Source organism: Blennius ocellaris, assembly GCF_963422515.1.
Source record: "Blennius ocellaris genome assembly, chromosome: 8".
Taxonomy (NCBI): Eukaryota; Metazoa; Chordata; class Actinopteri; order Blenniiformes; family Blenniidae; genus Blennius; species Blennius ocellaris.
The window spans coordinates 30,121,545-30,134,375 of NC_137657.1; the positions used below are offsets into that span (position 1 = coordinate 30,121,545).

A 12,831-nucleotide genomic window follows, 5' to 3' on the forward strand; every position below is an offset into this window, starting at 1 on the left:
TCGTCATGGAAACACGAGGAACACTTTCACTGACGTGTCGTCATGGAAACACGAGGAACACTGTTTCACTGGCATGTTGTCATGGAAACACGGCGAACACTGTTTCACTGTCGTGTCGTCATGGAAACACGGCGAACACTGTTTCACTGGCGTGTCGTCATGGAAACATGAGGAAAACTGTTTCACTGACGTGTCGTCATGGAAACACGAGGAACACTGTTTCACTGGCGTGTCGTCATGGAAACACGAGGAACACTGTTTCACTGATGTGTCGTCATGGAAACACGAGGAACACTTTCACTGACGTGTCGTCAGAAACACGAGGAACACTGTTTCACTGACGTGTTGTCATGGAAACACGAGGAACACTTTCACTGACGTGTCGCCATGGAAACACGAGGAACACTGTTTCACTGACGTGTCGTCAGGAAACACGAGGAACACTTTCACTGACGTGTCGTCATGGAAATACGAGGAACACTGTTTCACTGACGTGTCGTCAGGAAACACGAGGAACACTTTCACTGACGTGTCGTCAGAAACACGAGGAACACTGTTTCACTGGCGTGTCGTCATGGAAACATGAGGAAAACTGTTTCACTGACGTGTCGTCATGGAAACACGAGGAACACTGTTTCACTGGCGTGTCGTCATGGAAACACGAGGAACACTGTTTCACTGATGTGTCGTCATGGAAACACGAGGAACACTTTCACTGACGTGTCGTCAGAAACACGAGGAACACTGTTTCACTGACGTGTTGTCATGGAAACACGAGGAACACTTTCACTGACGTGTCGCCATGGAAACACGAGGAACACTGTTTCACTGACGTGTCGTCAGGAAACACGAGGAACACTTTCACTGACGTGTCGTCATGGAAATACGAGGAACACTGTTTCACTGACGTGTCGTCAGGAAACACGAGGAACACTTTCACTGACGTGTCGTCAGAAACACGAGGAACACTGTTTCACTGACGTGTTGTCATGGAAACACGAGGAAAACTTTCACTGACGTGTCGTCATGGAAACACGAGGAACACTGTTTCACTGACGTGTCGTCATAGAAACACGAGGAACACTTTCACTGGCGTGTCGTCATAGAAACACGAGGAAAACTTTCACTGACGTGTCGTCATGGAAACACGAGGAACACTATTTCACTGACGTGTCGTCATGGAAACACGAGGAACACTTACACTGACGTGTCGTCATAGAAACACGAGGAACACTTTCACTGACGTGTCGTCATAGAAACACAAGGAACACTTTCACTGGCGTGTCGTCATGGAAACACGAGGAAAACTTTCACTGACGTGTCGTCATGGAAACACGGCGAACACTGTTTCACTGGCGTGTCGTCATGGAAACACGAGGAACACTGTTTCACTGATGTGTCGTCATGGAAACACGAGGAACACTTTCACTGACGTGTCGTCAGAAACACGAGGAACACTGTTTCACTGACGTGTTGTCATGGAAACACGAGGAACACTTTCACTGACGTGTCGCCATGGAAACACGAGGAACACTGTTTCACTGACGTGTCGTCAGGAAACACGAGGAACACTTTCACTGACGTGTCGTCATGGAAACACGAGGAACACTGTTTCACTGACGTGTCGTCATAGAAACACGAGGAAAACTTTCACTGACGTGTCGTCATGGAAACACGAGGAACACTATTTCACTGACGTGTTGTCATGGAAACACGAGGAACACTTACACTGACGTGTCGTCATAGAAACACGAGGAACACTTTCACTGACGTGTCGTCATAGAAACACAAGGAACACTTTCACTGGCGTGTCGTCATGGAAACACGAGGAAAACTTTCACTGATGTGTCGTCATGGAAACACGAGGAACACTATTTCACTGACGTGTCGTCATGGAAACACGAGGAACACTATTTCACTGACGTGTCGTCATAGAAACACGAGGAACACTTTCACTGGCGTGTCGTCATGGAAACACGAGGAACACTTTCACTGACGTGTCGTCATGGAAACACGAGGAACACTTTCACTGACGTGTCGCCATGGAAACACGAGGAAAACTTTCACTGACGTGTCGTCATGGAAACACGAGGAGCACTTTCACTGACGTGTCGTCATAGAAACACGAGGAAAACTTTCACTGACGTGTCGTCATGGAAACACGAGGAACACTATTTCACTGACGTGTCGTCATGGAAACACGAGGAACACTGTTTCACTGACGTGTCGTCATGGAAACACACTGATCTGATTGGACGGGCCCAGATGGGAGGCGGTGCTGCGACCGACTCGCCATGCGGTCAGATCCCTGCGCCCGCGCCGGTTTGGTGACGTCACCACAATGAGTCACATGAGAAAACGAGGTGAGAAAAGTAGAACTGGCCGAGACGATCTGAACCTTTGATCTAAGGAGTTTCAGGAGAACCTCCTGGACTCGCTGGTATGACAGGTTCCTGCAAAGCATTCTGGGATTGGTCCACTGAGCCGATCACGGATGTTCTCAGCTCAAATGAATCATCAGTCTGATCACGTGACTCAGTTACCATGTCAACAGAGTCTGCCTGTTGTCAGCTTCTCCTGCACACTATTTGTGTAATCAGATTACTGTGCGTGTAACCAGATTACTGCTGGGACTCACCAGGTCATGGGGAGTCTGTGGTAATCAGATTACTGCTGGGACTCACCAGGTCATGGGGAGTCTGTGGTAATCAGATTACTGCTGAGACTCACCAGGTCATGGGGAGTCTGTGGTAATCAGATTACTGCTGGGACTCACCAGGTCATGGGGAGTCTGTGGTAATCAGATTACTGCTGAGACTCACCAGGTCATGGGGAGTCTGTGGTAATCAGATTACTGCTGGGACTCACCAGGTCATGGGGAGTCTGTGGTAATCAGATTACTGCTGGGACTCACCAGGTCATGGGGAGTCTCTGGATGGTCTCTGGACCTTTGGTGCAAACGGAGCAGTGGAACTGGTAGAACCTGGAAAACAAGCAGCAGAGAGAAAACGCTGTTCTTTGATCTGTTCATTGATCTGTTCATTGATCTGTTCATTGATCTGTTCATTGATCTGTTCTTTGATCTGTTCATTGATCTGTTCATTGATCTGTTCATTGATCTGTTCATTGATCTGTTCATTGATCTGTTCATTGATCAGGTTTTTACTTTAACAATCCATCAATTAGCATCATTGTTTGAGCTCCAGAGTGAGAAAGTACCCGCGACATCACCAACGGTTCCAGTACCCACTAGAACGTCCCGGTACGCTGAAGGGTCCAAATGGAAAGCTCCAGTACTGCGTCCCACTTCAAGCACTGGTGGACGTCTCCTTGGCCCAGATGGTGTCCCATATAGCGTGTCTCCTGATTGGCCCACTGGCAGTTCTTCAAGGTGACTGAGTCCTGCAGCCTGACTGAACCAGTACCTGACCAGGAGCTCCAGATGTTCTTCTGGACCAGGAGCTCCAGATGTTCTTCACCACACCACCCATAGGTACGATAGGCAGCACTGCAGTCCTCATCCCTGGAGAACTTCTCCTCATCCCTGGAGAACTTGTCCTCATCCCTGGAGAACTTGTCCTCAGTCCCTGGAGAACTTGTCCTCATCCCTGGAGAAGTTGTCCTCATCCCTGGAGAACTTGTCCTCAGTCCCTGGAGAACTTGTCCTCATCCCTGGAGAAGTTGTCCTCATCCCTGGAGAACTTGTCCTCAGTCCCTGGAGAAGTTGTCCTCATCCCTGGAGAACTTGTCCTCAGTCCCTGGAGAAGTTGTCCTCATCCCTGGAGAAGTTGTCCTCATCCCTGGAGAACTTGTCCTCAGTCCCCGGAGAACTTGTCCTCATCCCTGGAGAAGTTGTCCTCAGTCCCTGGGGAACTTGTCCTCATCCCTGGAGAACTTGTCCTCATCCCTGGAGAACTTGTCCTCAGTCCCTGGAGAACTTCTCCTCATCCCTGGAGAAGTTGTCCTCAGTCCCTGGAGAACTTGTCCTCATCCCTGGAGAACTTCTCCTCATCCCTGGAGAAGTTGTCCTCAGTCCCTGGAGAAGTTGTCCTCATCCCTGGAGAAGTTGTCCTCATCCCTGGAGAAGTTGTCCTCAGTCCCTGGAGAACTTGTCCTCATCCCTGGAGAACTTGTCCTCAGTCCCTGGAGAAGTTGTCCTCATCCCTGGAGAACTTGTCCTCATCCCTGGAGAACTTGTCCTCAGTCCCTGGAGAACTTGTCCTCATCCCTGGAGAACTTGTCCTCAGTCCCTGGAGAACTTGTCCTCAGTCCCTGGAGAAGTTGTCCTCATCCCTGGAGAAGTTGTCCTCAGTCCCTGGAGAAGTTGTCCTCATCCCTGGAGAAGTTGTCCTCAGTCCCTGGAGAACTTGTCCTCATCCCTGGAGAACTTGTCCTCATCCCTGGAGAAGTTGTCCTCATCCCTGGAGAACTTGTCCTCAGTCCCTGGAGAAGTTGTCCTCATCCCTGGAGAACTTGTCCTCATCCCTGGAGAAGTTGTCCTCATCCCTGGAGAACTTGTCCTCAGTCCCTGGAGAACTTGGTCCATTAGCCTCTGGAATGCTGCCGGTCCATGTAGACCTAATAGAAGACCTGCTTTACTGGACTCTGCCCTGGTTGGACTTGGACGACCTGGTTCGGCCAATGTAGTGAAAATAGAAGGACTGAGTGTGCAGTCATCAGGTCATAATGGTGACGGTTCAAATCCCATAAAGGTCTTTTACTGTGAAAATCCCATAAAAGTGTTTTACTGTGAAAATCCCATAAAAGTGTTTTACTGTGAAAATCCCATAAAAGTGTTTTACTGTGAAAATCCCATAAAAGTGTTTTACTGTGAAAATCCCATAAAAGTGTTTTACTGTGAAAATCCCATAAAAGTGTTTTACTGTGAAAATCCCATAAAAGTGGGACATTTTCTTGAATGCATAGTGTGACAACGAAACACAATGTGAGCAAACTGTTGTGGCAACCCAACAGCTGGTTAGTTTCTACACTGCAGTGGCTGGGACTCGAACCGGGGGTCACCCCGCACGACCAGGGGGGAGGGGGGGGACTGGAAGGACGTACCTGTCTCCGTACAGCAGCGGCTTGGCCAAACACTGAGTGCACGCCTCGTGGAACCACTGACCACAGCCTCCACACTGCAGCATCTTCAGGTTCCACCTGCAGGGGACAGGACACAACATCTGTCTGGAGACACATCTGTCTGGAGACAACATCTGTCTGGAGACATATCTGTCTGGAGACACATCTGTCTGGAGACAACTTCTGTCTGGAGACACATCTGTCTGGAGACAACTTCTGTCTGGAGACACATCTGTCTGGAGACAACTTCTGTCTGGAGACACATCTGTCTGCAGACACATCTGTCTGCAGACACATCTGTCTGGAGACAACTTCTGTCTGGAGACACATCTGTCTGGAGACACATCTGTCTGGAGACACATCTGTCTGGAGACACATCTGTCTGCAGACAACTTCTGTCTGGAGACACATCTGTCTGGAGACACATCTGTCTGCAGACAACTTCTGTCTGGAGACACATCTGTCTGGAGACACATCTGTCTGCAGACAACTTCTGTCTGGAGACACATCTGTCTGGAGACACATCTGTCTGGAGATACACCTGTCTGGAGACACATCTGTCTGGAGACACATCTGTCTGGAGATACACCTGTCTGGAGACAACATCTGTCTGGAGACACATCTGTCTGGAGACAACTTCTGTCTGGAGACACATCTGTCTGGAGACACATCTGTCTGCAGACACATCTGTCTGGAGACACATCTGTTTGGAGACAACTTCTGTCTGCAGACACATCTGTCTGGAGACACATCTGTCTGGAGACAACTTCTGTCTGGAGACAACTTCTGTCTGGAGACACATCTGTCTGCAGACACATCTGTCTGGAGACACATCTGTCTGGAGACACATCTGTCTGGAGATACACCTGTCTGGAGACAACATCTGTCTGGAGACACATCTGTCTGGAGATACATCTGTCTGCAGACACATCTGTCTGCAGACACATCTGTCTGGAGACACATCTGTCTGGAGATACACCTGTCTGGAGACAACATCTGTCTGGAGACACTTCTGTCTGGAGACACATCTGTCTGGAGACAACTTCTGTCTGGAGACAACTTCTGTCTGGAGACACATCTGTCTGCAGACACATCTGTCTGGAGACACATCTGTTTGGAGACAACTTCTGTCTGCAGACACATCTGTCTGCAGACACATCTGTCTGGAGACACATCTGTTTGGAGACAACTTCTGTCTGCAGACACATCTGTCTGGAGACACATCTGTCTGCAGACACATCTGTCTGGAGACACATCTGTCTGGAGACACATCTGTCTGGAGATACACCTGTCTGGAGACAACATCTGTCTGCAGACACATCTGTCTGGAGACACATCTGTCTGGAGATACACCTGTCTGGAGACAACATCTGTCTGGAGACACATCTGTCTGGAGACAACTTCTGTCTGGAGACAACTTCTGTCTGGAGACACATCTGTCTGCAGACACATCTGTCTGGAGACACATCTGTCTGGAGACAACTTCTGTCTGGAGACACATCTGTCTGCAGACACATCTGTCTGGAGACACATCTGTTTGGAGACAACTTCTGTCTGCAGACACATCTGTCTGGAGACACATCTGTCTGCAGACACATCTGTCTGGAGATACACCTGTCTGGAGACAACATCTGTCTGCAGACACATCTGTCTGGAGACACAACTGTCTGCAGACAAATCTGTCTGGAGACACATCTGTCTGGAGACAACTTCTGTCTGCAGACACATCTGTCTGGAGACACATCTGTCTGGAGACAACTTCTGTCTGCAGACACATCTGTCTGGAGACACATCTGTCTGGAGACCACTTCTGTCTGGAGACACATCTGTCTGGAGACACATCTGTCTGGAGATACACCTGTCTGGAGACAACATCTGTCTGGAGACACATCTGTCTGGAGATACATCTGTCTGCAGACACATCTGTCTGCAGACACATCTGTCTGGAGATACACCTGTCTGGAGACAACATCTGTCTGGAGACACTTCTGTCTGGAGATACATCTGTCTGGAGATACACCTGTCTGGAGACACATCTGTCTGCAGACACATCTGTCTGGAGATACATCTGTCTGCAGACACATCTGTCTGCAGACACATCTGTCTGGAGATACACCTGTCTGGAGACAACATCTGTCTGGAGACACTTCTGTCTGGAGATACATCTGTCTGGAGATACACCTGTCTGGAGATACACCTGTCTGGAGACACATCTGTCTGCAGACACATCTGTCTGGAGACACATCTGTCTGGAGACACATCTGTCTGCAGACACATCTGTCTGGAGACACATCTGTCTGGAGACCACTTCTGTCTGGAGACACATCTGTCTGGAGACACATCTGTCTGGAGATACACCTGTCTGGAGACAACATCTGTCTGGAGACACATCTGTCTGGAGACACATCTGTCTGCAGACACATCTGTCTGGAGACAACATCTGTCTGGAGATACACCTGTCTGGAGACAACATCTGTCTGCAGACACATCTGTCTGCAGACACATCTGTCTGGAGACAACATCTGTCTGGAGATACACCTGTCTGGAGACAACATCTGTCTGGAGACACTTCTGTCTGGAGACACATCTGTCTGGAGACACTTCTGTCTGGAGACACATCTGTCTGGAGATACATCTGTCTGGAGACAACTTCTGTCTGCAGACACATCTGTCTGGAGACATCTGTCTGGAGACCACTTCTGTCTGGAGACACATCTGTCTGGAGACACATCTGTCTGGAGACCACTTCTGTCTGGAGACACATCTGTCTGCAGACACATCTGTCTGGAGACACATCTGTCTGGAGACACATCTGTCTGGAGATACACCTGTCTGGAGACAACATCTGTCTGGAGACACATCTGTCTGGAGACACATCTGTCTGCAGACACATCTGTCTGGAGACACATCTGTCTGCAGACACATCTGTCTGGAGACACTTCTGTCTGGAGACACATCTGTCTGGAGATACATCTGTCTGGAGACACATCTGTCTGCAGACACATCTGTCTGGAGACATCTGTCTGGAGACCACTTCTGTCTGGAGACACATCTGTCTGGAGACACATCTGTCTGGAGACCACTTCTGTCTGGAGACACATCTGTCTGCAGACACATCTGTCTGGAGACACATCTGTCTGGAGATACACCTGTCTGGAGACAACATCTGTCTGGAGACACATCTGTCTGGAGACACATCTGTCTGGAGACACATCTGTCTGGAGATACACCTGTCTGGAGACAACATCTGTCTGCAGACACATCTGTCTGGAGACACATCAGTCTGGAGACATCTGTCTGGAGACAACATCTGTCTGGAGATACACCTGTCTGGAGACAACATCGGTCTAAACACAACATCTGTCTGGAGACACAACATCAGGAGGAGAAGGTGGGGGTGGGGAGTCTAGTTCAGAAGGAGAAGGTGGGGGGTGAGGGGTCTGGTTCAGGGGGAGGAGGTGGAGGTCTAGTTCAGGGGGAGGAGGTGGTAGTGGGGGGTCTGGTTCTAGAGGGAGAAGGTGGGGGTCTAGTTCAGGGGGAGGAGGTGGGGGTGGGGGGGTCTGGTTCAGGGGGAGGAGGTGGGGGTGGGGGGTCTGGTTCTAGAGGGAGAAGGTGGGGGTCTGGCTCAGGGGAGGAGGTGGGGGGTGGGGGGTCTGGTTCTAGAGGGAGAAGGTGGGGGTCTAGTTCAGGGGGAGGAGGTGGGGGTGGGGGGTCTGGTTCAGGGGGAGGAGGTGGGGATGGGGGGTCTGGTTCTAGAGGGAGAAGGTGGGGGTCTGGTTCAGGGGAGGAGGTGGGGGTGGGGGGTCTGGTTCTAGAGGGAGAAGGTGGGGGGTCTGGTTCAGGGGGAGGAGGTGGGGGTGGGGGGTCTGGTTCAGGGGAGGAGGTGGGGGTGGGGGGTCTGGTTCAGGGGGAGGAGGTGGGGGTGGGGGGTCTGGTTCTAGAGGGAGAAGGTGGGGGTCTGGTTCAGGGGGAGGAGGTGGGGGTGGGGGGTCTGGTTCAGGGGAGGAGGCGGCGGCGGTTGTGTCACATGACGAGCCACAGGAAGTGACCTCACTCACTCTCCGGGGCCGGCGCAGTAACAGTAACACTGCTGCTGGTTGGTCAGGTGCTGCTGGTCCCAGTCCAGAGACGACAGCTGGTACGGGAGGCGGAGCTTCATGAACTGCATGAGCCGGGCGAAGCGTCCCCGCTTGAGGGCGCCGCCTCTCTGAAACACATCACCAAGGTGTGTGTGTGTGTGTGTGTGTGTGTGTGTGTGTGTGTGTGTGTGTGTGTGTGTGTGTGTGTGTGTGTGTGTGTGTGTGTGTGTTGTGAAGCAGCAGACCTTGGTTGCCACGGCGAACACACACTGCCGGCACACCCAGGACTCCCCGGCAGCTTCAGGCTCCATGGTCGGCGTGTGGCACTCAGGATGATATCCTGGAACGGAGGGTGGAGGCAGAGCGTCACTTCCTGTTTAGGTCACGTGGCTTCCTGTTTATCACCCTTCCAGGGGGGGGGGGGGGACCGGGGGGCATTGGCCATGGAGGGGCGTCGACCACCAGAAGCCCACCAGGGGGGCCACCAGGGGGCATCCACCAGGGGGCCACCAGGGGCATCCCAGGGGGCATCCACCAGGGGGCCACCAGGGGGCCACCAGGGGCCACCAGGGGGCATCCACCAGGGGGCCACCAGGGGGCCACCAGGGGCCACCAGGGGGCCACCAGGGGGCATCCACCAGGGGGGCCACCAGGGGGCCACCAGGGGCCACCAGGGGGCCACCAGGGGGCCACCAGGGGCCACCAGGGGGCCACCAGGGGGCCACCAGGGGGCATCCACCAGGGGGCCACCAGGGGGCCACCAGGGGCCACCCAGGGGGCCACCAGGGGCCTCGGCCACCGGGGGACAGAACAGTCTCTTACCATGACGACACTTCAGACAGTTTATCAGCGGCTCTTTCAGAGGAGGAGCGTCACAGATACTGCAAACTTCTTCTACTCCTGCAGCAACTGAGAGAGAGAGAGAGAGAGAGAGAGAGAGAGAGAGAGAGAGAGAGAGAGAGAGAGAGAGAGAGAGAGAGACAGAGAGAGAGAGAGAGAGAGAGAGACAGAGAGAGAGAGACAGAGACAGAGAGAGAGAGAGAGAGAGAGAGGGATAGACAGAGAGAGGGATAGACAGAGAGAGAGAGAGAGAGAGAGAGAGAGAGAGAGAGACAGAGACAGAGAGAGAGAGAGAGAGAGGACAGAGAGAGAGAGAGAGAGAGAGAGGTTAGGGTTGGGGGTGTGAATCATCTTTTACATTTCAGTGAACAATACAACATCGTCATCAGAACACAATGAACTATAAACGTCCTTCTCTTATCTCATCTAATTCTTTTTTGATTTATCTTTACATTTTTAATTTGAATGTTCAATGTTGAACATCAACCAGAAAATTAGAATTAAATCAAAATCAGCATGAGAATCAGTCCATTTTGTTTCTTTCTTTCAATGTGGGACAGACGAGTCGAGCAGTAACAGGCCCCGCCTCCTCAGGCCCCGCCTCCTCAGGCCCCGCCTCCTCAGGCTCTGCAGGCCATGAAAGAGTCTTTCTACCTTGGGAGCCGGGATGAAGCTTTTGTAGATACAGTGGATCAGAACCCCCAGGATCCAACAGGGGGGTGTGCCTGGGTTTCCTCTGGGTCCTCGAGCTCCTCTGAATACCCTGACTACTCTGAATACTCTGAATACTTTGAATACTCTGAATACCCTGACTACCCTGACTACCCTGACTACCCTGACTACCCTGACTACTCTGACTACCCTGACTACTCTGACTACCCTGACTACTCTGAGTTAAGCTCACATTCCAAAAACATGCATGTGATTCTAACTGGTAATGCTAAATAAAGTGAGTTTGTCTGTGATGACCTCACTCTTTTGAAAAGTATTTTCATTTACGTTCAGCCAAGATATAAGTACAATGTCAAAGAAAAACATTTTGGCCCCTCTAGGGACGTCTTCTGGATGTATAGAGACATCGTCTAGATGTATATAGGTGTCTTCTGGATGTATAGAGACGTCTTCTGGATGTATAGAGACGTCTTCTGGATGTATAGAGACGTCTTCTGGATGTATAGAGACATCTTCTGGATGTATAGGGACATCGTCTAGATGTATATAGGTGTCTTCTGGATGTATAGAGACGTCTTCTGGATGTATAGAGACGTCTTCTGGATGTATAGAGACATCTTCTGGATGTATAGGGACATCGTCTAGATGTATATAGGTGTCTTCTGGATGTATAGAGACGTCTTCTGGATGTATAGACACGTCTTCTGGATGTATAGGGACATCGTCTAGATGTATATAGGTGTCTTCTGGATGTATAGAGACGTCTTCTGGATGTATAGAGACGTCTTCTGGATGTATAGAGACGTCTTCTGGATGTATAGGGACGTCTTCTGCATGTATAGAGACGTCTTCTGGATGTATAGAGACGTCTTCTGGATGTATAGGGACGTCTTCTGGATGTATAGAGACGTCTTCTGGATGTATAGATGTCTTCTAGATGTATAGATGTCTTCTAGATGTATAGAGACATCTTCTGGATGTATAGAGACGTCTTCTGGATGTATAGATGTCTTCTAGATGTATAGAGACATCTTCTGGATGTATAGAGACGTCTTCTGGATGTATAGATGTCTTCTAGATGTCTTCTGGAGAACTTGTTGGGCTCCAGTGAATCTACTGCTTCTACTGTTTATAGAAAATACAGAGTAATAATCAATAATGGTCATTGAACTTCACTTCCCAGTGTCTTCCTGTCCCCCCAGAGCCTTCTTACCCCCCGACAGTGCCCCCCCCCCCCCCCCCCCCCCCCCACTGAACCAGAAGGAGCAGACGACTTGTCTTACATGAGTGAATGTCTTTCCTCAACACCCAGAACTCAGAGTTGTCCTCGAACCTCACCAGACAGCACTGCTTCACCCCGTCCACCTGGGGGGGGGGGGGGGGGGGGGCAACGAGAGAGACAGTTGAGTTTCACCATGGGTAGAACTTGGAAGTATTTTCAAATGCACACACACACACACACACACACACACACACACACGCACGCACGCACGCACGCACGCACGCACGCACGCACGCACGCACGCACACACACACACACACACACACGCACGCACACACGCACGCACGCACGCACGCACACACACACACACACACACACACACACACACACACACACACGCACGCACACACACACACACACACACACACACACACACACATACACTCTTACTCTCTTCACATTGCCCAGGTACAGCAGTCCGTCACTCCATCGAGCCAACACATCATCTCCTTCACTGACTCCCCCCATCCTGAGACAGTGACAGAGAGAAAGAGGGGGAGAGAGAGAGGGGAGAGAGAGGGAGTAAACTGATGGCAAGAGGGAGCTCATGTGAAATGGAAATCCGGTTTATTTGCAGAATGCTTGGCAGCCATTGCTTTCCCACCGTTACGTTTCCTGTGAGACAGAGCGGAGGGTTAAATCCCCTGAACCACAGCATAGTGACAGCCTGCATCCACACGCTGAGAGATGAGAGCCGGAGAGCAAGACAAATGATTACTGCACACACACACACACACACACACACACACACACACACACACACACACACACACACACACACACACACACACACACACACACACACACACACACACACACACACACACACACACACACACACACACACACACTAAAGAAAGCACTGCATGATGACTA

At 50.9% G+C, this 12,831-nt stretch overlaps 1 protein-coding gene across 1 annotated transcript in view; it reads right to left on the reverse strand.

The window, feature by feature from the left end:
- phf1 (PHD finger protein 1) overlaps window positions 1–12,423 on the reverse strand; it is a gene marked incomplete at both ends in the record, with an annotated part of 16,415 nt that extends 3,992 nt beyond the window's left edge. The window contains 7 exons of the mRNA XM_080500611.1: window positions 2,915–2,983; window positions 5,065–5,160; window positions 9,141–9,289; window positions 9,407–9,501; window positions 9,984–10,070; window positions 11,957–12,038; window positions 12,346–12,423. Of these exons, the coding sequence (XP_080356737.1) occupies window positions 2,915–2,983; window positions 5,065–5,160; window positions 9,141–9,289; window positions 9,407–9,501; window positions 9,984–10,070; window positions 11,957–12,038; window positions 12,346–12,423 (656 nt within the window). The remainder of the gene's footprint in view (window positions 1–2,914; window positions 2,984–5,064; window positions 5,161–9,140; window positions 9,290–9,406; window positions 9,502–9,983; window positions 10,071–11,956; window positions 12,039–12,345) is intronic.
- Between the last annotated feature and the right edge of the window lie 408 nt (window positions 12,424–12,831).